Source organism: Papio anubis, chromosome 17 (assembly GCF_008728515.1).
Source record: "Papio anubis isolate 15944 chromosome 17, Panubis1.0, whole genome shotgun sequence".
Taxonomy (NCBI): Eukaryota; Metazoa; Chordata; class Mammalia; order Primates; family Cercopithecidae; genus Papio; species Papio anubis.
In genome coordinates this window covers 42283793-42309936 of record NC_044992.1, presented here as the reverse complement: position 1 = coordinate 42309936, position 26144 = coordinate 42283793, and the positions used below count along the sequence as shown (strand labels likewise).

At 47.7% G+C, this 26144-nt stretch overlaps 2 protein-coding genes across 5 annotated transcripts in view; one reads left to right on the top strand and one right to left on the bottom strand.

The window, feature by feature from the left end:
* EME1 (essential meiotic structure-specific endonuclease 1) overlaps positions 1-7364 on the top strand; it is an 8233-nt gene extending 869 nt beyond the window's left edge. Inside the window, exons 2-9 of one of the 3 annotated variants that reach the window (XM_003912734.2) lie at positions 1084-1885; positions 1968-2095; positions 4506-4592; positions 4685-4806; positions 5013-5130; positions 5358-5473; positions 6214-6403; positions 6678-7364. In XM_003912734.2, coding sequence (XP_003912783.1) covers positions 1108-1885; positions 1968-2095; positions 4506-4592; positions 4685-4806; positions 5013-5130; positions 5358-5473; positions 6214-6403; positions 6678-6854 — 1716 coding nt within the window. In that variant the 5' untranslated portion in view covers positions 1084-1107 and the 3' untranslated portion in view covers positions 6855-7364. Of the gene's footprint in view, positions 1-707; positions 1886-1967; positions 2096-4505; positions 4593-4684; positions 4807-4973; positions 5131-5357; positions 5474-5571; positions 6404-6677 lie in introns of those variants that run through there. The other 2 variants (XM_031657560.1, XM_021929002.1) reach the window with 2 other exon arrangements.
* LRRC59 (leucine rich repeat containing 59) lies at positions 7142-26144 on the bottom strand. 2 transcript variants are annotated; one of them, XM_021929005.2, is made up of 8 exons: positions 25818-26144; positions 23398-24878; positions 21121-21180; positions 18944-19102; positions 18603-18707; positions 14289-14361; positions 11298-11471; positions 7142-9141 (listed from the first exon to the last, which is right to left on the bottom strand). In XM_021929005.2, exons 2-8 carry the CDS (start codon positions 23500-23502, stop codon positions 8894-8896), a joined length of 924 nt encoding a protein of 307 aa, XP_021784697.1. In that variant the 5' UTR covers positions 23503-24878; positions 25818-26144; the 3' UTR covers positions 7142-8893. The 2 variants fall into 2 exon arrangements, with proteins under 2 accessions (XP_021784697.1, XP_021784698.1); XM_021929006.2 differs by having other exon boundaries at positions 25892-26144.

Genomic DNA, 26144 nt, shown 5'->3' with positions numbered 1-26144 from the left:
AGTGACTGCTTAATGGCTGCAGGAATTCTTTCTGAGGTGATGAAAATAGTGATGATGGTTGCACAACATTGTGAATATACTAAAGAACTACTGAATGTACACTTTTAAAAGGATATTGTGCTGTGCAAATTATATCTCTATTTTTATTTTTATTTTTCTTTAAAGCAGGGTCTCACTCTGTCACCCAGGCTGGAGTGCAGTGGTACAATCACAGCTCATTGCAGCCTTGACCTCCCAGGCGCAAGCGATCCTCCCACCTCAGCCTCCTCAGTATCTGGGACTACAGGTGTGAGCTACCATACCCAGCTAATTTTTGTATTTTTTTGTAGAGACGAGTTCTCACTGTGTTGCCCAGGCTGTTCTTGAACTCCTGGACTCAAGTGATCCTTCTGCTTTGGCCTCCCAAAGTCCTGGGATTATAGGCATGAGCTACCATGCCCAGCCTATGTCTCAATTTTTAAAAAGAACAGTTTTTGACCAGCTGTGGTGGTTCATGCCTGTAATCTCAGCACTTTGGGAGGCCAAGGCGGGCAGATTACTTGAGTTCAGGAGTTCAAGACTAGCCTGGCCAGCATAATGAAAACCCGTCTCTACTAAAAATACAAAAATTAGCCAGGCGTGGTGGTGGGCGCCTGTAATCCCAGCTAGGCTGAGGCAGGAGAATCGCTTGAACCTGGGAGTGAGGTTGCAATGAGCCAAGATTGTGCCACTGCACTCCAACCTGAGTGCCAGAGCGAGACTCCATCTCAAAAAAGAATAACTTTTGACATCTCCATTTCAAATGTGAAGATCAACAAGGGGGTGGAGGTGTTAAATCTTGTTACCACCTCCCCCCATTAAAATTTTGTAATGGTAACTCTACTTTGTTTATACCTCAACTTGACCTGGAAAGAATTTGAGGAGGATTCCTGTTAGATTACCAAGAGTTAGAGTTCCAGACTGAATGTGTTGGGACCATGTCATATTTCTCTGTTTCTGTATTCTCTGTATCTTATATTTATGTCATAAAGCCTGGCTATGGAACACAGCTGGTGGACTGAATTGAATGCTCTAGTCTGTGTCGTATGTCTCTTTTCCTTTTAGGGAATTATTTGATAGCACATACTGATGGCTCTAAGGAAGTCATCACCCTCACGAGATTCTGGTGATAGTGACTCTGAGGAGTTGCCAACATTCGCCTTTCTGAAGAAGGAACCATCTTCAACAAAGAGGAGACAGCCTGAGAGGGAGGAGAAGATTGTAGTGGTTGATATCTCAGATTCTGAAGCCTCCTGTCCTCCAACACCAGGGTTACTTTCACCACCTGTGTCAGACACAGCTGAAACTGTCACACAAACGCAGCCAGTCAGGTTGCTAAGCAGTGAAAGTGAAGATGAAGAAGAATTTATTCCTCTGGCTCAAAGGCTTACATGTAAGTTTCTGACCTACAAGCAACCGAGCCCTGAGGACTCTAGCTCCCCAATTAAAAGTGTTTTGGATCATCAAAATAATGAAGGTGTATCATGTGACTGGAAAAAGCAGCCCTTTCCAAAGATCCCTGAAGTTCCTCTCCATGATACCCCAGAGAAGAGTGCAGCAGATAACAAGGACCTGATCTTAGATCCATGCCGTCAGCTTCCAGCCTACCCCTCTACCTGCCCTGGCCAGAGCAGCAGCTTGGTAGTAACCAAAGCAAATTCTGATATCCTCCCACCACAGAAGAAAACCAAGCAGAGTCAGAAGGTCCAGGGAAGAGGCTCACAGGGATGCCGGCAGCAGAGACAAGCAAGGCAGAAGGAAAGCACCCTGAGACGACAGGAAAGAAAGAATGCAGCACTGGTTACCAGGATGAAAGCCCAGAGGCCAGAGGAATGCTTAAAATACGTCATTGTGGTGCTAGATCCAGGTCCTCACATGTATCTTTGTCCTGTGCTGAGTTATCTGCTTTCTGGACCACCCACTGACAGTCCCTTTTCTATCTGTTGCAGTGCTTTTACAGATGGAAGGTGGGGGCCAGCTCCTGGGAGCACTGCAGTCCATGCAGTGCCGCTGTGTGATTGAGGCGCAGGCTGTGCCTTGCAGTGTCACTTGGAGGAGAAGGGCTGGGCCGTCTGAGGTAGGGGTTTTCTGGCTGACATTTCCTCCTCCTCCCCTTGCAGTTACAGGATAAATATGTTTTTATTTTAAAGGATACTTAGCAGTCAGCGCCCCAGCAGGAAGAGAGATGGCACATTCAACTCAGGGTAATTGAAGGAAGATTGAATAAAGGGACTGTTTGCCAAGGCATGGGCAGGGTACGAGGAAACTACTAGTGACAGCATGGTACCTCACAGTAATAACAGCACAACTTACGGTTTTTCAACCTCAGAATTATTGACATTTTAGATTGGAGAATTCTTTGTTTTGGGAGCTGTCCTGTGATGTGCAAAATGTTTAGCAGCATTCCTGGCCGCTATCTACTAATGTACCCCTCTCAGTCATGACAAAAAAAATGTCTGCAGACATTGCCAGATGTCATTTGTGGGGAAAAATCACCCCCGGTTGAGAACCATTGGCATAGCTGTTACCATCCCTATGCCTGAAGGGATGAGGGGAAGGAGTGGTTAACAGAATCCAGGAGAGAGACATGGAGAGAGGATCACCTTGAGCGAAGCTATGAGCTGCCATAGAGGGGGACGGCAAACCCTAGGTGACCCCGCTGGGAGGGAGCCAGGGGAAAAATACCCTGACTTCACTTTCCTCCTTCCCACTAGTCCTCTCCTCGGGTTCCCCGCTGGTGACACCCAGCTGGGAGCCAGAAGACATGTGGGCCCTGTGTTTTTTGTAGAGATCGTAGAGTGGAGCTTGTATATTTGGTAGAGACGCGGTTTTGCCATGTTACCCAGGCTGGTCTTGAACTCCTGAGCTCAAGCAATCTGCCTGCCTTGGCCTCTCAAAATGCTGTGATTACAAGTGTGAGCCACCTTGTCTGGCACTAAGATTCTTTATCTCACCAGAAGCATCTTGTATGAAAAAAGAAAAAAAAAAGTATTTTTTCCTCTCTCTGATTTCTTTTTTGGATCTGATAACTTTCTCAGTAACACAGGACAGTTCCCCACACTTTTTACTCTGGGGGTATTAGTAAGCCTTTATATTCATAGAGCAGCTTACCCTCTCAAGGCACTCCCACATTCTCTCTTGTGTTTCTGTCAGTCATCCTGTAGGGTAGGACTTCTCCCCACATCACAGGTGGGGAAACTGGGGCCCAGAAAAGTTAAAAGCCTTATTGAGGATCACAACGGGAATGAGAACCCAGAGCTCCCCCGACCTATAGGTCTTGCTTTGCTTATAGGGACCCAGTCAGAAAACTTTCTATAAAAGTCCTGCTCCCCAATTACTCCATAATACTGTACTACTGGAGGATTGTTGGCCTTGAGGCATTCTTGACTTTGATTATGCCCTACCTGTGACAAACGGGAGGCGCTCTCATAGACTGAAGTTTCCCTTGTGATTCTTGTCTTTGTCACAAAAGAACTTACATGTTTGTAAGGGCCACTCAGCTCACAGCATCTGCCTTCAAAGCCAGAGTCATTTACTTGTACTAAATCCTTTGGAAGAGTTTCCCTTTCCTCCATTCCCCTATTCAAAATGTACAGAACAAATTGGCCCCAGCCCCTTTCAACTTGCTATGTTCCTTTCTCCTTTTTTTTTTTTTTTTTTTTTTTTTTGAGACAGAGTTTCACCCTGCTGCCCAGGCTAGGGTGCAATGGCGTGGTCTCGGCTCACTGCAACCTCCACCATCTGGGTTCAAGTGATTCTCCTGCCTCAGCCTCCCGAGTACCTGAGATTACAGGCATGCACCACCACGCCTAGCTAATTTTTTTGTATTTTTAGTAGAGACAGGGTTTCACCATGTTGGCCAAGCTGGTCTCAAACTCCTGACCTCAGGTGATCCGCCCACCTAGCCCTCCCAAAGTGCTGGGATTACAGGTGTGAACCACTGTGCCTGGCCTGCTGTGTGTTTTTTTTGTTTTTTTTTTTAAGACAGAGTCTAGCTCTGTTGCCAGGTTGGAGTGCAATAGTGTGATCTCAGCTCACTGCAACCTCCGCCTCCCAGTTTCAAGCAATTCTCCTGCCTCAGCCTCCCGAATAGCTGGGATTATAGGCATGTGCCACCACACCCAGCTAATTTTTGTATTTTTAGTAGAGATGGGATTTCACCGTGTTGGTCAGGCTGGTCTCGAACTCCTGACCTCATGATCCGCCCACCTCGGCCTCCCAAAGTGCTGGGATTACAGGCGTGAGCCACCACGCCCGGCTGCTATGTTCTATTCTTATTCACTGTCTCTGAGATGCAGGGCACCAAGACTGAACAATTGAGGGCTGGGAGGGATAGCAACACTGTTTCTTGCCACAATGACATTCCAGAGGGATAATGCATAAGGGGTGGGAGTTAGTTCATTCACCCAGAAGACCTGGGCCACTCTCACAGGTGCTCATTACCTGCTGACCTCCTTCCCTGGGCTGTGTTCCGGGTACTTTGGCAGGACGGAGAGGACTGGGTAGAGGAGCCAACAGTCCTGGTGCTGCTCCGGGCAGAGACATTTGTGTCCATGATCTACAATGGAAAGCAGGTGGGCCAAGCCAGAGGGTGGGAGGACATGGAACAGAGGGCTGACTCTTACTAGGAAGCAAGTATTAATGCAGTTTCTGCCCCTTCATGCAGGGAAGGCTGGACAGCACTATGAAAGGGAAGGAAACGTTTCAGGGCTTTGTAACTGACATCACAGCAAGGACAGCAGGGAAAGCTCTGTCACTGGTGATTGTGGATCAGGAGAAATGCTTCAGGTTTGGATTTGCCCTGGTGATTTCATGTTAAAAGGGGCAGCTCTTGGGCCAAGAGGGGTGAGTTTATTCTTCACAGATGTATGTCACTCTGCAAGGTAGTCTGTCTCTAACAAGCCCGGGGGGATGCTCTGGTCCAGTCTTCTTCCGCATCTTCTGCCTGACTTCAGCCTGGAGCTGCTGTCCTTTGATTTCCTCCCCTGCACCAGCACTCAGAATCCTCCAAGCAGAGGGAAACAGGGAACAAATAAACAGACCAAGGAGAAGCAACGGAAACAACCAGAGGCCAGCATAGGGTCCATGGTATCCAGGGTAGACGCTGAAGAGGTAAGAACATCCTGTTGCCTGAATCGGGCTGGGTACTCACTGGTCACCTGAGACTTCCTATTGATAAAGAATAAAATGCCTGCTGCATACTGCTTTCTGTCTTGGCACTGAGAAAGAGAGAAGGTGCCAAACAGGGAGCCAAGGGGCTGTGGTGTGGCTTTAGTGGACAGTGACTTGCAGCTAGTCTCTGTCTACCCTCCCGTCCATCGTTGCTTTTGGGTTTCTAGGCATTGGTGGATCTGCAGCTACACACAGAAGCCCAGGCTCAAATTGTGCAGAGCTGGAAAGAACTGGCTGACTTCACATGTGCATTCACAAAGGCTGTGGCTGAGACGCCCTTCAAGTGAGTAACCCCAGCAAGTCCAGCCTCCACGCTGGGCCTTGTCCTTTACCATGGCTCTTGCAGTCAAAGCAAATGTCCCTTTCCCCTCATCTCTGCAGTCAGCCCATTGTCTCTCAAGCTGGAGGCAGAAGGAGCTGACCTCATGCTGGGGATTCTTGGGAAGAGTCCTCAAGCCTAGCCCCTTTTCAAATATTCTGCTTTCGCTTATGTGTAAGTATGTGTTCTACAGGCTGACATCATAGGCCAGGTTACCATAGGCCAAGTTACCAGGATTCATTACAGGTCAGATCACAATGTAATAAGCACTCGGAAAGGAAATTTTTAGCCTACTTAGTTCAAGGAGTGTTCATTGTCAGAATTTAAAATAAGTAAATGACCTCAGAGACAATCCAGTCCAAGTCCCTTATTTTATACTTGAGGGGACGGAGGCCTGAAGAGATTGACTTGTCTAAGGTCCTAGCAGTGAGAAGAACCAGAAATAGACTCCAGATTGCCAAATATCGAAGAATCTGGTACCTTTTCTTCTACGAAAATGGACTAGACGTAGTTTTTAAATTAATTAGCAACTGGCACTATACCTGGGAACAAAGTGAGCAAATTGTCAAAGGCACAAAAAGGCCAGATGTAACATGGTGCCCACCTCTTCCAACGTCAGTGGGTGGGTTTTTCAGTTGCCACTTGAGAGAACAGGTGTAAGAGAGTAATGAGCAACTTGCAGCTCTCCAACTATGCTGTTGCAGGAAACTCCGAGATGAAACTACCTTCTCCTTCTGTGTGGAGAGTGACTGGGCTGGAGGGGTGAAGGTGGACCGTGCTGGCAGGGGTCTCGCACTGGTCTGGAGGAGACAGATTCAGCAGCTGAACCGAGTCAGCCTGGAAACGGCCAGTGCAGTTGTGGATGCCTATCCCTCCCCACAGCTCCTGGTACAGGTATGCCACTCCAGGGCTCAGGGGTCACTGCTGCGCATTCAGTGAGAATGCCTGCGCATTCAGTGAGCCTCCAGATTTCCATGGACAACTGTTGAGGGCCCACAAAGGCCTCACAGGTCAGCAGTGCAGGTCTGCTAAGATCAGAGTTGCTAATGCTGACCCAGGGAGGGAGGACAGGTTCTCATGCCCCAAGCCAAGCATAGAACCCTCCATGCTCATGGAGAAGGGATCACTGTGGATGGTACCATATTAAGAGGTCATGTACCACTTCCAGGCTTATCGGCAGTGTTTTTCGGAGCAAGAACGCCAGAATTTGCTCGCAGACATACAGGTGCGCCGTGGGGAAGGTGTGACATCCACTTCTCGCCGCGTTGGACCAGAGCTATCCAGGCGTATCTACCTTCAGATGACCACTTTACAGCCACATCTCTCTTTAGATAGTGCTGACTGATTCTAGCCCTCAGGGATGGGATGAAAAGCTGGAAACTTCCACCTTCCCAACCTCAGAGCCAGACTGCAATGAAGAGACTGGCAGTACCTCCTGAAATACAAGCCTAGGTGAGGCCCAGTCTTTCCTGGGTCTTGTTATTTGTGAAGATCTGCCTGTCAGCTGGGGCAGAGACTGAAATACTGCCACCTACCTTTGGCATTTAATGTTCCTCTCCTGGCAAAAATTCAGTCACAAACCACCCCCACTCCTACCCAGCCAACCCTCAAAACACAAAGGAACAAAGACAGTCCACTCAGACACGTATTTAATAACTGTAGAAATCCAAAAGAATTAGCATCAAATCTTGGAAGTCGTGAGTGAAGCTGTGGGTTGGCTTGACTGGGCTCAGCCACTGAGCTGCCTCAACCGGCCAAGGAACGGGATTATGATGACTATGCAGACTTCTATATTGTCTTCATCTCATTGTATGTATTATGTATTTAGTTTCAATAAAGCATTTGTACCAATGGCTCTGGAGCTTGGAGGAAGACTAAAGGAATGTGTAGTGATTCTGAGTAAGGTGTAGACCTACGCAGCAGAGCTATGGGGGAGAAGATTAACAAAGTCCTTTCTTCCAATATCAGGACAGTCATGAGTGGCAGTCCCATGCAAAAGGTCATTAGGGTTAAAAGGCCCTCTGTCTCTGAATTATGACAGATTCTTGCTCCCTCCGGGGGGAGCCAAGGAGCTTGCAACTGGGAGTCTGCAGTGAATGAGCACCATGACACAGTCATTTCTGATCCCTCTATCCAGCTGTTGTGAAAAGATGAAGCAAAGGAGGCAAGAAAATGCTTACTCTAGCAGACAAGAGAATGGACAGCGCGATCCTTGTTTGTGCTAGTCATTGGGTGATGCACCACTTTTCAGCTCCATGATGCTACTTGTTTCCCTTCATTTCCTGTTTCCATTTATTCCCTTCAGTTATGGTCTAGAATCAAACAATTCTAAACCTCAGTGTCTTATGAAGCTGACACTTCAAAACCTGCAAAAGCAGGTTGCCTTTGAGGTATTTAGTCACACCAAATACAACTAGAGCTGTCATAGACAGTGTAGGTTTGCAGAGATCCACCTCCTTGCTTACTGGCAATTAGGGAATTAATGCTCTAAAATTGAGGCAAGGAGCCTGGACTGTTGCCATTTTATGGAAGCCACATAAGTTGGGCAGGACTCCACAGGAGCTGCCATGACCTGATGATAGCAAGAGATTTCTATCTCTGAGTCATGAAATCTGTCTACCATGAAAGATTCTATGCTTCGCCTGAGGAATGATCAATTCTGGTGTGAGTTCTAGTCTCTCAGGACATTATAAAGGAGGGAAAATGATGTAAAGGGAAAAAAGAATACCAGAGCGGGAATCCAGTTTTGCCTCAAACTAGCTAGGAGACTAGGCAAGTCATGGAAGACCTGTTTCTCTGTCTGCAAGTGTTATATTGGACTGGATGGTCATGAAGTCCCTTTCATAGCCACAGATTTTGTGTGGCTGCTAAAATGCTTATATCTCTGAGGTCCTGAAGAAAACAGGAATACCCCTACCCCATAATTTAGACTGGATTTACTGAGTGTGGTGTTTTAGTCCCCAAAAACTTCCTCCTGATCTGCCCTGATTCCCCAGGGAGGCATGAAAGAAAGGGTTTGTGGCATACAAAAGTATAAATGTAGTGACAGCTGACCATTTAGTAGAAACGAGCCTTGCCTTTACATAGCTTTGTATAACAACTAGAAAAGGCTATGTTTTCTCTCTCCCCACCCCCAAGCCTACTCCTTTAGGCATGCAGGTAACTGCTCCCCCCGCCGTCACCTCCCATTTCTCCTCATTCCACCAGGGAACCCTGACTAAGGAACGAAGAAGTCCTACAAAGAGGAGGTCTCATGTACCCAATCTGCAGCCATTTGATGATGGCAGGTAGGTCTGATGCTAAAAAGAGGTTGTGTCCAGCAGAACCCAATTCCATAGGAATCCAAACTCCAAGGCTGGGAGGCAGCAGGTGCTGGGGACAAGCTCACTGCTGAGAGTCGGTCTGGAGGACCCACTGGAGGATCTCATGGCGGCGTAGACCCTGGACTGCATTGTCATAGATGGTGTTCACGCTGGTGCAGAGGGGCTGCTGCTGTAGCTCTGTCACCCGACAAGCAACCAGCCCTCCCGCCACACCAAATAGCAGCAGCAGCAGCAGCAGCTTCAGCACAGCCCAGGAACGAGTGTGCTTCCGGGGTGGTGGCTTGCGGGGACGGGAGCCGGACTTAGATTCTGGAGGAACAGTAACAGTAGACAAAACAAGTTCAGTCAGAGGAGACCCACTCTATACCAATCTCTGCTAGTCTCCTCCGTACAGATCTACCTACATCCCTTCCTCAAGCAAAAACTCTCCAGGACTTGAAGACAAAAAATGTCTCCAGAGACCGAAACAGAAACACCTTTTCCCTTGGATCTTGAAACTGGGACTCATTCTGTGTGTCTCGTGTAGCTCACAGCCCTCAGGGTCCTAAGTTCTCCTTGGTAACATGGTGATCCACACCTCTTGGGATCGCAGAGGGAGGGGCTTATCAGAAGGCACCCAGCGCTGAGAGTACTGTCCACTTGGGGAAGCAGGGTCAGGATTTATCATTATTGTCATTATGATATAATGTGTATATAAAAAGAAAGCCCAAAAGGTAATACACCATATTGTACGCAGTGATGATTGCTAGGAATGGGGGAGTACAGGTGGTTGCCATTTTCTGATATATGTATCTAGATAGATAGATATCTTTTCTCAATTCTTTGCAATGAACATATTACATTTTTAATTAGAAAAAGGCCGGGCGCGGTGGCTCAAGCCTGTAATCCCAGCACTTTGGGAGGCCGAGGCGGGCGGATCACGAGGTCAGGAGATCGAGACCATCCTGGCTAACATGGTGAAACCCCGTCTCTACTAAAAATACAAAAAACTAGCCGGGCGTGGTGGCGGGCGCCTGTAGTCCCAGCTACTCGGAGGCTGAGGCAGGAGAATGGCCTGAACCTGGGAGGCGGAGCTTGCAGTGAGCCGAGATCGCGCCACTGCACTCCAGCCTGGGTGACACAGCGCGAGACTCCGTCTCAAAAAAAAAAAAAATAAATAAGAAAAAAATTGGTTTTGAGATTTTTAGACAAAATTTTAAAAAACTTGACTGAGCATCCACAATGCCAGGAACTGCATGACCCTGCTTCCTCATTTAATCCTTATTACTACCCTGTATGATCTTCGTTTTCAACAAGGAAATTAAAAACCAGTGAGATCAGGAGGGTGGAGGCCTGTGGTCTTGTGCTGCTCAAGACAAGGGTGAGTAGGGGTAGGGCCACAGGCCTCCACTCTCTGTACAGAGCTCCTTCCCTCACCTGCCTCTCCCTCAGGGGTCCCTTTTCACCCAGAGGGTATCTGATCCTCTGCAGCATATGGAGCCACATCACTAACGAAATTCAACCAGACATATTCAGGTAAAACACAAAGATGTGTTTTCTATACAATATGCCTCCCTGAATGCAGGGAAAATGACACCTCTCGTGTTCAAGCAGAGAGGGGTCTCACTGTCGCCCAGGCTGGTCTTGAATGATCCTCCTGCTTCAGCCTCCCAAGTAGCTGGGACCACAGGTGTGTGCCACTACACTTGGCTAATTTTTAAATTTATGTAGAGACAGAGTCTCTCTGTGTTGCCCAGGCTGGTCTCAAACTCCTGGGCTCAAGTGATCTCACCTTAGCCTCCCACAGCACTGGGATTAAAGGCCTGAGCCACAGAACCTGACTGTAAGGCACTTTTAAGAGTAAACTTGCTGGGCACAGTGGTTCACACCTGTAATCCCAGCACTTGGGGAGGCCGCTTGAGGTTGGGAGTTTGAGACCAGCCTGACCAACATGGAGAAACCCCATCACTACTAAAAATACAAAATTAGCCAGGTGTGGTGGTGCACACCTGTAATCCCAGCTACTTGGGAGGCTGAGGCAGGAGAATCTCTTGAACCTGGGAGGCGGAGGTTGCAGTGAGCCGAGATCATGCCATTGCACTCCAGCCTGGGCAACAAGAGTGAAACTCTTGTCTCGAAAAAAAAAAAAGTAAACTTGACCGTGTGTGATTTTTGCATTTCTTAATGATTTTAGAACCTCACCTCTAAAAAAAGGTGAGACTCTGTTCCGGGAATGCTCCAAGACATATCTGATCAAAATACCCGCACAGAAGTATGTGGGCACTGGAGAAACAAGCAAGCTGGGCACTAGCTCCCTAGGAGAGCCCCCCGTTCCCTGGCACCAAACCTCTCATCCACTCCCAAGCTTTAGAGAGTAATGTATCTGACTAAGGTGTGCAGGCCTGCTCACCCAGTCATCTATGCCTGGAAACATAAGTGTCTCCACTGTACCCCTGCTGGAACCTTACAACAGGCAGAAAACTTACTCGGGGCCTGATTTGCTTCCTTCTTAGGTTTCTTCTCCTGCTCCCGCTTGGCTGCTTTAAGGGCATCATACTCCTTTCTCCGGCGCTCCTTCTCTTCCGCCTTCTCCCGCTTCCGCAGTTCCCGCTCCTGAGCTTCCTTAGCTCGCTGCTTGGCCTCACGCTTCTTCTCTGCCTCTACAACAAAATATACCAAAATTTCACTTTTCTCTCTCAAACACTCCAGCAGTTTGCTTTCCCAAGTGATTAAAAGTACAGATTCTGCCACCTTTACCCTGGTGCCATGGTTCACATAAGAAATATTCAAAGGAAACAGTCATCTTTCTGCTCCTGGAAGTAGCCCTCCCCAAAAGCAGCTGCTCTCAGGGTTTGCTGAATGGATTCTGATTACGAGGTTCCTCTCCTCAAGCAGCAGAGAAATTAGGGTAACATAACAAGGAGGACCTAAGCAAAGTGTGAGGGGTAAGTGGTGCTCCTCTAGAATTAGGTACTAACTCAGAAGGCATAGCAACTGATAGCCTTCTAGCACTCAGCTATGCAGAGAAAAAGCCATGGCAGTTTTCTATGGGACTCCCATCTTCCCAAGCTTCAGAAATGAATGTGGCATGGGGGGACAAGTGAGAACAGAAAATGAGCACTCAAGTTTGGGGTTAGAAACAATGAGGCCAGGAACAGTAGCTCATGCCTATAACCCTAGCACTTTGGGAGGTGAAGCTGGGAGTATCACTTGAGGCCAGGAGTTCGAGACCAGCCTGGGCAACATAGCAAGACTGTCTCTACAAAAAAAAAAGAAAAAATTAGCTGGGTGTGCTGGCGCAAGCCTGTAGTCCCAGCTACCTGGGAGGCTGAGGTGGGAGGATTGATTGAGCTCAGGAGGTAGAGGTTGCAGTGAACCGTGATCGTGCCACTGTACTCCAGCCTGGGTGACACAGTGAGACCATGCCTCAAAGAAAATAAAAAAAGTAACAATGGCAATGTTGTTCTTAAAAAGTGAACCTACCTTCTTACTATTGCACTGACTGCTTTCTGTTTTTTTTTTTTTTTTTTTAAAGGCTAGTCAAGTGAAGAAGTGGGAGTGGAGAAGGAAGAAAGAAATCTCTAACTGGTTGTGATCAGTTAGTTGTAAACACCACTGCACTAGGACCAGCCTGCACTTGACTAGTCTTAAAAAACAAATAAGCCTAATAGTTTGTCAGAGTAGCCTCTAGACTTGAACTCATGAATCTGAGAACTGAACACAGGAACACATTCAGATTTACTCAACAGTTCAAGCATGTTTACACACTTCCAAATTACAACCTCCAAATTATTGGGTTCTAAAAATGCATTTCCAAATTAGTTATTTGGAAGTCTAAAATACATTTTTCCAAAGCCAGAATGCCACAAATGATGGTTAAATGTCCTTTTAGGGCTTAAAAGCCCATGTTAGCCATAATGTAGCTGAATAGTACTACTGTAAATACTGTAGCTTTCCACTGCTTCTCCATGTAGAAACAAGCTCCAAGTTCCAGCTGGGCACCAGAATGCCAAGAACACACTCCACCCAGCCTCTAGGGAACACGGGCCACTGAGAGGTGAAGGCAGCAGGGCTCAGAGTAAACATGGGCCTGCCTTGCCACAGTGGCCATGCGTAATAAGGGATGGCTGTAACTTGGCATGGTGCTCTCAGGGACTGCCTGTAATCACTACCGTACATATCCTTTCTTGAACCACAGGAGTCCTCCAGCGAGGGGCTCAGAAATCAGCCAGCCAGTCACCTACTATGTGCCAGGGGTTATTCTAAGTGCTTGAGATGCAGCAATGAAGAAAACAGGCCACGTTCCAGTGCCTATATCATTTACTTTCTAAAGGAGACAATAAACAGGTGAACATAAAGAGGACAGTGATCTGTGCCCTAAAGAAACTAGCAGAGGGGCACCTGTAGTCCCAGCTACTCAGAAGGCTGAGGCAGGAGAATGGCTTGAAGCCAGGAGGCAGAGGTTGCAGTGAGCCGAGATCGTGCCACCGCACTCCAGCCTGGGCAACAGAGTGAGACTCCATCTCAAAAAATAATTAAAAAAAAAAAGAGAAGAAACTAGCACAGGGTATGACAAAGTGAAGGTAGAATGGCTACTCTGGTCTAGTGGTTCTAAAAGGGTTACAGTTAACCTAAGGCAACATTTGAGCAGAGATGTGGGATTATGAAGCCAGCACATAGAGACTAAGGGAAAAGGAAACCCAGCAAAGCCCCTGAGACTGCAGTTGGTGTATTCAAGCTCAAATTAATGGCACAGTCTCATTCGTGTGTGCAACAAGGCCGGTGGAGAGCAGGCAAGCAAGCTTGGGCCAAGGTGGGTTTTGCTGGCCTTCCTTGTCAATGAGTTTGGATTTCATTCTAAGTTCAGTGGGATGCCATCAGAGGGTTTTAAGCGAGCAGCAGCATAATTATTTATGTTTTAAAAAGATCTCCCGGACTGTTGTGAAGAGACTGAGTTTAAGGAGATGGCAGCATCATGGAGATATGCTAGAAGGCATTGTGGTGGTGCCAGAATGGTGGCTGGTTACAGAGATGGCACCGAAGCTGGAGAAACAGTCCCTCATAGGACTTGCTGACAGACTGGATGTGGGAATTACAGAAAAAAAGGAGTCATTAACATCTTTCCTATTTCAGGCTTGAATAACTACAGGGAAAGTGATTTCCTATTATAGGGAACACTAGGAGGGACTGAAGGGCCATCAGGAATCTCTTTTAGCCACACTTCATATGAGTGCCTATTAACCTTCCAAGCAGAGATGAAATATAAGCAGTTGACTGCCTCTAGAGCTCAGCAGAGAAGCCAGGACTGAAGAGAGATTCATCAGATAAAGATGATACCATCCACCACAATACTGTCCCCCCACCACCCAATTACTGCTCTTCATGACTATTCTACTGGATCCCAGCTCCTGAAGCATGAGAATCCACTGGCTGGGATGAGGACCTGAAAGACAACTACAAGAGGGACAGCCACCTACCACGTTCTACTTCCAGCCGCCGCTGCCTCTCCCGCTCCTGATCCGCCTGCACGGCCTTCATGTGCTGTAACACCTGCAAAGGGAAAGGAGGAAAAGTAGTGCTCTTCACAGTCACGTTTGCTCAGGGAAGTCTCAAAACAGACTGTTTTCAGGCTCCCAGATTATCATGATAGCAATGTAGAACTAAAAGAGTTAGGCTGAATGTGGTGGCTCACACCTGTAACTCCAACACTTTGGGAAGCTGAGGTAGAAGGATTGCTTGAGCCCAGGAGTTCAAGACAAGCCTCGGCAACATAATGAGACCCTGTCTCTACAGAAAAATGTAAAAAATTTGCCAGGCGCAGTGGCACATGCCTGTAGTCTCAGCTACTTAGGAGGCTGAGGAGAGAGGATCACTTGAACCCAGAAGGTCAAGGCTGCAGTGAGCTGTGGTCACGCCATGGCACTCCAGCCTGGGTGAAGAGTGAGACCCTATCTCAAAACAATCACCACCACCACCACCAAACTAATGGAGTTAATTGTATCTTTGTATCCTAAAATTACTGTGCCAACCTTAGTTGGAGAAGAGTGATATGAGCCCAGGTCATTAAAACTGCCAGAAAAAAGTGAAACACAATGCCAACTTGAATCTGTAAAAAGTTCTGCCATTTACACTCACTCTCACATGCATGATTCCATATAACCCTCAACAACAACTTGGGGGCAGCATTTCCTCCAACACGCCTTCCTGACTGCCCCTGCTTTGGCTACCTTAAGTCCCACTCCATCTACTCCTGTGGAATTCAACACAGGACACTGTAACCACTTGCTACCTATCTGGCTTGGTCATAAGATGGCAGATTCCTTAATGGCAGGAACCGCTGTCTGGTCTGTAGGTATCCCACAGGGCATGCTTAGCACAGAGTTTAGCTAATCGCAGGCATTCAATACATACATGAGGAATGGCAGATTCCCATTTCAAAAGGAAGAAAACCAAGACTCATAGGATGATTTGTCCACTGCTAATGGCCAGAAAGCAGCACAGCTAAGACCTAAGCACAGTCCCCTGCATTCCTAGGGCAGAGCTTGTCCCACACACTTCCACCACATGCACAGGAAAGCTCCGAGAGAAGCCTACACACAGCACACTTGTACTCGGCACTCTGAACTCCCCAGATCCCTATCAACTCGCTCATGGATGACCTCTAACCACACAATCGCAATGATTTTCCCTATGGTGTGTGGGGTAGGTAAAGACCTTTTCTGTTTGTATCTTTTTTAAGCTGGTATTCTTCGGCTGTAGGGGACAGAGTGTAAGCTTGGAGCCCAAGGCAATCCTGACTACCCCTTATTGTATAACCTTGGCAAGTGACTTAACCTTTCTGAGCCAATTTTCTGATCTAGAAAACAGAGATAAGATACACCTCTATGGAGTGTTGTGAAGAATAAATAATATAACTTGTATTGGCTGCCTTGTATAATCTCTGACATTATATGTGCTCAATAAGTACTGTTGCTTATTATTTTTACCACGTAAGAAAAAAAGAAGAAAACCCAAACTACTAGCAAAAGGGTCTTGTTTTACTACTGCACTTAACAATTACATTTGAATATGCATGCCCATGAGACAGACATGTATATTCATATTTAATTCTTATTTCTAGAAAACTCCAGACAGGCATACCTCCAGACAAGCACACACCTATCATAAGAAGTATTCAGGAGCAGACCAGCAAAAGGATCTCCTTTCAAGAGCCTGGTTTGGGCCAGGCACGGTAGCTCACGCCTGTAATCCCAGCACTTTGGGAGGCCAAGGTGGGCAGATCGCTGGAGCTCAGGAGTTCAAGACCAGCCTGACCGATATGGTGAAACTCCATCTCTACTAAAAAATACAAAAATTAGCTGGGCGTAGTGGTGTGCGCCTGTAATCCCAGCTACTCAGGAGGCTGAGGCAGAAGAATCTCTTGAACCTAGGAGGTGGAGGTTGCAGTGAGCCGGGATTGTGCCACTGCACTCCAGCCTGGGCGATAGAGCGAGACTCTGTCTCAAAAAAAAAGAAAAAAAAAAAGAAAAGAAAAGAAAGAAAAGAAATCAGGTCTGGACCCAGAGTTAGGGCTCAGGGCACTCAGGCAGTGGAGAAGTCATGGGTCCCGTTGCCATGATGCAGTGAGAGTCCAGGGTGTTGGCTGAGGAAGAGGAGTGAGGGGAGTGGATCACCTGAGATCAGGAGTTCAAGACCAGTCTGACCAACATGGTGAAACCCTATCTCTACTAAAAATGCAAAAATTAGCCGAGGTGGTATCCCAGCTACTCAGGAAGGTGAGGTGGGAGAACTGCTTGAACCTGGGAGGTGTAGGTTACAGTGAACTGAGAGCGTGCCACTGCCCTCTAGCTTGGGTGACAGAGCAAGACCCCGTCTCAAAAAAAAAAAATTAATTATCTGAAAACACAGGCAATGCAGAAATGGGACAGATTCTCATAGTCTGGAGTCTGTGAACTCCTGGAGGGTAAATTTTTGTCTAGCTACCCTAGTTCACAGCATACAGTAAGCACTTGATGAATACACTGAACAAATCATTTTTAGAAGTTGCTTTAATATGTACCAAGCTGATTAAGACTAACCCATATACCCACCAGGGTTTAGGTCTTACCTGGACAGAGCTAGTAAGACCTAAACTAATTCCTGCAGACAGGCAACCTGATTCTGACTAGCCCAGGCCATTTCCCTACAAAGCCTAAAGGTGTGCTGCAGCTCCAGGACAGCTGTGCCAGGGACCATGGCTTTAGTTACCACATCCACTACGTTGCCTGGAGCTTTGGCTGAAAGACATACGCAAATACAAAAGGCCTTTGTACTCAATAAAAATTATTTTTGTATGTCAAAAACTGTAGAATATCATCAATTTCCTATGGTTCCACATATCATCTACTGAATGGATGGATGGATGGATGAATGAAAGGTATGTATATGCTAAGGGTTTCTTGTGTCAGAGAAATGAAAGTAATGCTGACTCCTCAGGGCTCTGAGGATTGTGAGATGGTGCATGGAAAGCATCCAGGACAAGGAAAGAGTAATCAGTGGTAGCTACTGTCAGTTTTCAGAACAGACATCACTCCTACAGCACCCAGTTTTCAAAAGAGGATTTCACTGATCATTTATACTGTTCTCATCTAAGGGAAAACTCTTGTCTTAGCTACTTGGTTGTGTTAACTTTGTACTTGATTTATTATAATAAGTGATGATACAGATGATGAGATTATATAAGAAGCCCTGAGCTAATGATAAGAAGTATCTTACTCTCTTACTCTCTACTTGAGACACCAGAGACTCATCATTCACCCATGAAATCTAGTAATTAAAGTTAGGTCTTTTTTGTTCAACATGCACCTTAAACATAGCCAAGTCAGTCATTTGGTGCTCAGCTGAAGCAGCAGCAATCTGTTCCAAAGCTGGAGGGAAAAAGTGACTATAGTTGGAGTTATTAAGATAGGTATAATGCTGTTCTTAATAGGCAGGGTACGACACCTTCCAGGCTACTGACCACAGACAATGGTTGTCTTGCATGCTGCTTTCAGTTCCTCACTCCTATGTCAGATGACTCAACTGTAATCAAATACCAGGTCTGCCCAGGACGTGTCTGCTTACAGCTATAAACTTACAGCTGTAACATCTTTATCATCACTTTTATTATCAACATTCCTACGACTGTGCCTCAGAAAGGCCATGGCCCCTAACCCCCTGGTACTGTTAAAACAACTGTCCACACAGTGTCATGCTGCATCATGCAAGCTCCTGGCTTCTTAAGAGAGGAAGTACTGCAGTAGAGAAGTCTTGTTCTGCGACTTGTGAAGTAAATGCAGGCCGGGCACGGTGTCACACCTGTAATCCCAGCACTTTGGAAGGCCAAAGTGGGCGGATCATTTGAGGTCAGGAGTTCAAGACCAGCCTGGCCAACATGGCGAAACCCCATGTCTACTAAAAAATACAAAAATTAACTGGGCATGGTAGCAGGTGTCTGTAATCTCAGCTACTCAGGAGGCTGAGGCAGGAGAATCGCTTGAACCTGGGAGGCGGAGTCTGCAGTGAGCTGAGACTGTGCCACTGCACTTCAACCTGGGCAACAGAGCAACTCTGTCTCAAAACAAATAAAAAACAAAAAAATAAAGTAAATGCAGAAACAAAGGTCTCTGCTTGACAGGCTCATAGTGGACATATTTCACTGGGACCTGAATGCTTAACTCCACACAAAGCTCCAGGTGCCCTAGGAAGGAAAAACAGGAGGAGGAGAAATCCCAGGGGAGTATATAAGGCGCCACTGGGAGCTTGCTGCTTACCTTGTTTGCACACTGCTTACACTGCTTCTCATCCAAGCAGTCACCTGCCACCTTGGCCAGGACAGGATCCAGGGGGTTATCCTTCAGGTCCAACCACTTCAGGTTCTAAAGAGATGGGCAATGGGCAAAGAGGCTTGTTAAGCCCAAGTTCACATACATAGACCTTCAGGGTGGAATAAAATGAGCAGGAAGAATGCCCCTCTGTGTTCCACCTGTAGGAAGCGCCATCTGAGGCAGGACAACAAGGGGGTATTTCTGTCAGTCTTTCTCAGGGCCGTGCTCCAGAGTCCCTGAGTTCTCTGCCACACCTGGCCATGAAACACTGGTTCATGAATTGTTACCTTGAGCTGAGCAAAGCTGACAGGCAAGGTGACCAGCCTGTTGTTGAGGAGATCCAGGTGCTGGAGGTTGACCAGACGGCCGAAGTCTGCTGGCAGCTGCTGCAGCTTGTTCTTACTCAGGTCTAGCTTCACCAGGTGTGTGAGGCCACAGAAATCCGACTAGGATCCAAAGACAGAAACTAAGCTAGGCTTGTCCAACACACAAGCCACGACAGCTTTAAATGTGGCCCAACACAAATTTGTAACCTTTCTTAAAACATTACGAGGTTTTTTTTTCTTCTTTTTTCAGCTCATCAGTGTATTTTATGTGTAGCCCAAGATAACTCTTCTTCTTCCAATGTGGCCCAGGGAAGCCACAAGACTGGACACTCCTCATCTAAGCCTTGGGCTCACACACTTTGGTGTAACAGTCTGGAAGCCCTCAAGTCAGAGGTACCCCCTGCAAATATCCTGGTTCTACTGTTAGCAGCCGTTCTTCCTCAAATGACAATGCAGAGAACACCTGCCATTCCTGGTGATAATTACCAAGATGTGTATGGAAAAGGGCTTAGCACAAAGTAGGCACAAAACACTATTTCTTCATCCTCAGTTCTTGCTCCAGCCCACCCTCCACACTGCTCCTGAAGTGGTGTGGGACCCATTCTGTCCTTCCACAGCACCCTATGCTCACCATTGATAGGATCTGTCAAAACAGTGTGCTCATGCATTTTAAAAAGATCAGGCACTCCTGGAGTCCTCAGTCTGATTCTTGTTATTTGCAGCGCCTACCACAGTACTTAACACAGATGCTCAACGGACATCCTGTGAATAACTAACTGAACAGGCTGGGGCCCAGCCTACCCAAGTCCTGGCTCTTTCTCAACACAGGTCAAAACATCCCCCTGACATTAAACCTTTGCTAAGCACTCATCTGAAAGCGATGGTACAACTTCAGCTAATGAGGCACTATTCGTGCTCTGCCAGTGGATCTGCAGTGCAGAGTGAAATGGAAGTTGTCAGTACAGACAACAGAACAAGCTCAGATTCAAAAGTGCACTTGGCTGAATGACCATCTGGCAAAGTGTACAATAGAAGTGTGGCTGCAAGGAATTGCTACCCTGCTTTTATTTTTATTTTTTTAGAGGTGGGGTCTTGCTATGTTGTCCAGGCTGGTCTCAAACTCCTGGGCTAAGTGATTCTCCTACCTCAGCCTCCTGAGTTACCAGGATTATAGGCATGAACCACAGCTCCCAACATATTCTTCTTTTATTCAACACAAAATACTTTCTGGAAGAAGTGGGATCTCAGATGCTTTTTGAATGTTAGAAACAGTTTTTGATGAGCTGTGGGAAGGTACCATGGACAATGAGCAAGGCCTAGGAGTATACTGAGAGGTGAGTGGACTAATGATCCAATGAGGACATTGCCAGCTTCTGAACTTGATCCCTGAGCCACAGCCAGGGCCAAATAGGAAGTTACTCTGGAGTACAGCAAGGAGTGGCACGGCTAGAGTGATGGGTGGAAGAGGCAACAATAGCCCACTTAGGCCTGACCGTGCAGGAGCACTGCTACGTCGGAGAGGGTGAGGGGCTGAATGAATCCACTGTCTACACAAGTGGAGCAGAAAGAGAACTAGCAGATGTTGTGCAAGAAAAATCAAAAGGATTTGATTATAGACTGAATGTGCTGACCAAATTGAGCAAATCTCAAGTAATTCAAGTCCTTTGGGAGAATAATGATAAGGTAGTCCCATAAAATCACATTCTTTCTTGCTCCCCACCAAAAGATGCACAAGGAAGCTGTTCACAGCTTTCTCCCTGGAATGCAGAGCAACTTACAAAATGGTCTCCGCATCCTCTATGCAGTAGGGAGGTAAACTATTTTTCAGAGGAATAAAATAATGTAGAAAAAAGAAGGGCCCAGTAAGTTACTTAGCATCCTATTGAGTCTAGTTTTCTGTGGCCTTACTTTATCACTGTTCTGAAGAATGAGGCCTCCATCTCAATTCCTTTCCCACTGAGACTAACCACTCCACTCCACTATGCCTCCCCTACACACTCAGATTTAGCTATAGCCTGCCTGTAGGCCTATCCTGAAATTATGCCTTATGACACCCTCCCGCCCCCCATCCACCCCCGAAACAGGAAGGAGATGCATCCGAGGCACCAGAAGGAGTCATGGCTGCATGCCAGTCTTACCGGTAGAGTAGTCAGTTTATTACAAGACAGATCCAGGATGGTGGCCTTTGGAAGAGCAGCCTAGGTAAAAGAGGATGAGAAAAACCTGTCAGACTAACACCTGGAACAATTCAGTGACATCTGTTAATGAAGCATTTTCCAGAGAAAGTTCCCATGATTAGGAAAGGCCTTTTTAAAATGGCAGTAAAGAGTAACATTCCTGGGAATAAGAGGAAAAATGAGCCAGTCAACCACGATCTAAGGAAGAATGCAAACAGAAGGGACGTGGCTGTACAACATCCAAGAAGGGAAACCTTAGGCGAGGCACAGGGACTCACATCTGTAGTCTCATAGTCTCAGCCACTCAGAAAGCTGAGAGAGGAGGATCGCTTGAGCCCAGGAGTTTGAGGCCGGCTGGGCAACACAGTGAGACCCCACCTCCAAAAAAAAAAAAAGGGAAGGAAGGAAGGAAAGCAAAATTTAGATTCTTAGACATTATTCCTAGCACTTTAAAAATAAATATTACCCAGCGTCCCTCTTATTAGGTTTTGGGGCAGGGACAGTGTCTAATAGAGCTTTGCAATTTCCATACTCCCCAGTTCAGGCCCTTCCTCAGAACAAGTACTCAATATTCATACATGTTCCCTGAATCATGACTGATCCAGTAAGTAGCAGAGTGAATGACAGAGTGAAAAAACAAGGCCCTGCCCGGCACATTGGCTCACGCCTGTAATCCCAGCACTTTGGGAAGCCGAGGTGGGCAAATTACCTGAGGTCAGGAATTCAAAACCAGCCTGACCAACACGGAGAAATCCCGTCTCTACTAAAAATAGAAAATTAGCCAGGCATGGTGGCACATGCCTGTAATCCCAGCTACTCGGGAGGCTGAGGCAGGAGAATCGCTTGAACCCAGGAGGCGGAGGTTTCAGTGAGCCGAGATCGCGCCATTGCACTCCAGCCTGGGCAACAAGAGCGAAACTCCGTCTGAAAAAAAAAAAAAAAAAAAGGGCCCTCACATCCCACTCTATTTTCCCATGGTGTCCAGGCTGGACAAGCTCAGCAAAACTTTCTCCCTAAGGTTAATGCTGGGCTGTTCAGATGCCTGGAGTACATGGTTTCAGAGAGCAGTCCTAGGGCAGGTTGAAATAAGGCTGGCCATCTATCTTCCTGGGGTAGAAAAGAAGGCAAATATTCAGTTAAGGATCCTCTGGCAAACTGCACTTTCTGTCACAAAGTCGTAAAGTGACGTTTGACCACCTAAAACAGTTTTAAATACTACAGTGGGAAAAACCACAATACCAGCTATGAGTATCAGTATTTGCACCTTCCAAGCATTTTCCATTACAATGGTATTTAACCTCGCATTAAGCGTATGAGATGGAAACTATTATCACCATTGTATAAATGAGGAGATCTAAGCATAAAGGCTAACTAGCTTGCCAAGGGCACTCAGCAATTAAGCAATGGAGCTGGGAGGGGCTGGAAACCCGGTTCTAAGCATCGCCATACCCGTCCACTGTGGAAGAAAGACTGGGCCCAGGGCCCAAGGCAAATGTAATTTATCAACGTAAGAAAGCAAAGTGCGGGTCACCCGAAGTGAGTCTAGTAGGGCGTTGGCGGGGGTGGGAGGGGGAACGGAGTGAGAAAAGCAGGGATGTGGGAACTAGTTCCACGTTGACAAAACTAGATGCCTAATCTTCCTGGAGCCCTAAGCCTCAGTTTACAGGAGAAAGGTTGGGGGAGAGAGGGGCGAAGGAGACTCCCGCCAGTTTCAGCGGAATTGGGATGAGACTTTACCAGCCAAGCTGGGGGGAGACTTTAGTTTCTTCGAGGTAGGCTGCCTCAGGGCTCGGGCAGCCAGCTGGAATTGCCAGCTTCCTAGAAGAGCCAGGTTCTGAGCCACACCCAGGTCTACCAGGAGGCCTACTCCCCCGGAACGAGTCACTCATTCATTCTCGAATACATCCAGTAACTGCTCCGTGGGCTCCTACTCTGGGTCGGGCATGGAGCTGGGCGCTGTGAAAGTCCCCCAAAGGTGGCAGATTCGTTTCTTGGCCTGTAAAAAGTCTAGGGCCAGAGAAGCAGATCTTCCCTATGCTCTGGAACTGCGCCAAAGTGACACGTGTACATCCTGGGAAGAACCTTGGGCTGGACGCGGCCTCCCAGGGGACTTAGTCCCACCACCCTGCTTTTTTTTTTTTAAAGAAAAGGAAACTGATGCTTCGGAAAGTAGGTGGCCCACACAGGCGCCAGCGCCAGGCGAAAGTGGGCGCCTGGGTCTCGCGGGACGATACTGACCAGCTCCTTTACCGGGACTTCATTCAAGTCGCTGAGGCTCAGGTCCAGTTCGTTGCCGTCCAGCTTGTCGCGGAGGTTCCCGCCCTTGCTACCGGCCTTGGTCATGGTAACGCCGGCTGAGCGGGCCCCGGCTCGGGGGTTCCGACTGGCGGGTGAAAGGAGCTGAAATGCCGCTTGTCAGTTCAGCGGCCCCCCACCCAAACAACGACGCCTGAGCCCTCCGTCGCCGCCGGTGCGAGACCGCCTCCGCCCGTCCGCCTGCCGGCCGCACTCCGAGCCCCGTGCCTAGCTCCCACCGGTGCCGCGACGACGACCACTTCCGTGTCCACGTCACCTTCCGCGACCACTGAGATGGGCTGGGCCAGAGCGGCCCGAGCGTGTGCGGGCACGCCCCCTGGTGCCCAGAGTGATACACTGCACGTCGCAGCCGTCGGAGGGGTGGGGTTGGAGGCTGCAAGCCCGGTTCACCGGTGGCCCTCGGGCATTATTGCTGGCAGTGCCAAGAGGCAAAAGGGCACGGACTGGACGCCAGAAGATTGGGTTGACATCCAATATTGACCTCATCTGATCACGCCAATCCCCCTGATTAGGAGCAGAAGCTGGGTGTCCTCTAGAACTGCTCCCTGTCCTCTACTTAACCCCCGAATAACCATCATCGGGAAAACTCGACTTCCTGAATTTCTCCTCTCCTCCCCACTCACTGCCTCAGTGCTTGTCTCTGTCCTTCCGTCCACTTTCACCCCGCTCCCCGCTGATCTTTCTAAAAATCTGACCAAGTCTCTCCCCTGCGTAAAACCCTTCAAACTTGCAGCTATCTCTAGGATACGGACCACTTTCCTTTCGAGGCTGGGTCCTGCCTGCTTCTGCACCTTCCAAACACGCTCCGGTCCCTGCCTGGCCTAGATGCTGTGTAGATTTCCGGGAGGTGGCTCCCACGTCTGGCCCTCCCCTGCGATGGCCCTGCCTCCCCCCAACTCACCTCTGTCTAGCTAATTCCTTAGTCTTTCAGGAAATCTCCCCTGAACACCGTGAACGCCAGACTGAGTTAGCCTCCCCCACCCACTTACGGCCCCGTGTGCTACTTTATCATCAAGAGACAGTAGAGCTTGATGGCCAAGTGGGACCTCTGGCACTAATACCCATCCACTGGGTATTCATCCTGGCTGTGCCATTTGTTACTTATAAAACCGCAGGCAATCACCAGGCTTCAGTCTTATCTATGAATCAATCTATGAGACATGTACCTAACAGAGGTTGGGGAGAACTGAAGGGGTAAAACACACCAAGAGCTTACAGCAGTCACTGGCACTTAGTAAGTACCCAATAAATATTAGCTACAATTCATGATCCATCTTGTATTATACTTATCTTTATGTGTCTGTCCTTCATTCTGGACTGTGAGGACAGGGATTTTTGTCTTCATCATCTTCGTATGCCCAGAGTCAGCCTGTCTGATGTAGGATAGCTGCTAAATCAGATGTCTGTGGAATAAATGAATAGATAGATGAATGAACGAAGGAATAAATGAACCACTTTAGCCACTCCAAACCTCAGTTTACTCATTTTGAAATGGGGATATTAAAGCTTATCTCAGAGGGGCCGAGCAGGGTAGCTCACACCTGTAATCCCAATACTTGGGAGGTCAAGGTGAGAGGATTATTTGAGGCTAGGAGTTCAAAACCAGTCTGAGCAACACAGCAAGACTCTGTCTCTACAAAAAATAAAAAAGCTTGTCTCAGAGGGGAACCAGGAAGACCAAATAAAGTAAGCACAATTGTTATGGGGAGGGTCCTTGTTCTTAGAACTCCCAAGATGGTGGCAGGCCGCTTCCAAGATGGTGGCAAGCCTCTTGTTCTCTGACCTGGGGTTCTTGGCCTCCCAGATTCCAAGGAATGGAATCTTAGGCTATGCAGTGAGTGTTATAGCTCTATTCAGCTCAATTAGGACAAACCCAGGCACTTAGCCATGCAGAAACAATGGCAAGCCTTAGCCTGATCGGGAGCAGCAATGGGTGCCTAGCTGGATCAGGAGCACAGCGGACACCCTGCCAGATCCAGAGGGGTGGAAGTCAGTGGTGGGTCTGTGACAGCAGCAAACAGCAGTGGTGGACCGTAAGCAAAAGCTCAGCTCAAGCCATAACACGGACCAGAAGAGTGTGCAGTTGCAAGATTTAATAGAGTGAAAACAGAGCTCCCATAAAATGGGAGGGGACCCAAAGGGGGTTGCCATTGCTGACTCGAAGGCCTGGGTTTATATCCCTATCATTGTCCCTCCTCCTGTGCTCTCAGGCGATAGGTGATTGACTATTTCTTTACCTCCTGTTTTTGCTTAATTAACATTTTAGTGAGCTCTCTTTACTACCTGATTGATCGGGTGTGAGCTAAATTGCAGGCCCCGTGTTTAAAGATGGATGCAGTCACCTTCCCAGCTAGGCTTAGGGATTCTTAGTTGGCTTAGGAAATCCAGCTAGTCCTGTCTCTCAGTCCCCCCTTACAACAGGAAAATCCAAGTGCTGTTGAGGAGGTTGGCTGATGACTGCTCTAACTGCTTCCTGCTGAACTGAGGTGTAGTAGGGGTCATGCAGTTGAGATTTCCTTGGGAGGGGTGCCTTCGATGTCACCAACATCAGAGCATGGATTAGCAGGCTGGTCCAGGGGTCCGCAGTAGATCTTAGTCATGGACTGCATCGGAGGCTTCATTTGAAGAACCATTTGTAGTTTTACAGCTTCAATTCTGGAAGAAACAAA

What these genes read in the sequence shown, in the direction of transcription:
- LRRC59 (XM_021929005.2), bottom strand. Translation starts at nt 23,502, where the DNA reads ATGACCAAGGCCGGTAGCAAGGGCGGGAACCTCCGCGACAAGCTGGAC. An exon ending in AAGTCCCGGTAAAGGAGCTG is followed by an intron (nt 21,181 to 23,397) that starts GTCAGTATCGTC and finishes TCTTTTACCTAG; the next exon opens with GCTGCTCTTCCAAAGGCCAC. An exon ending in TCAGCTTTGCTCAGCTCAAG is followed by an intron (nt 18,708 to 18,943) that starts GTAACAATTCAT and finishes CCATCTCTTTAG; the next exon opens with AACCTGAAGTGGTTGGACCT.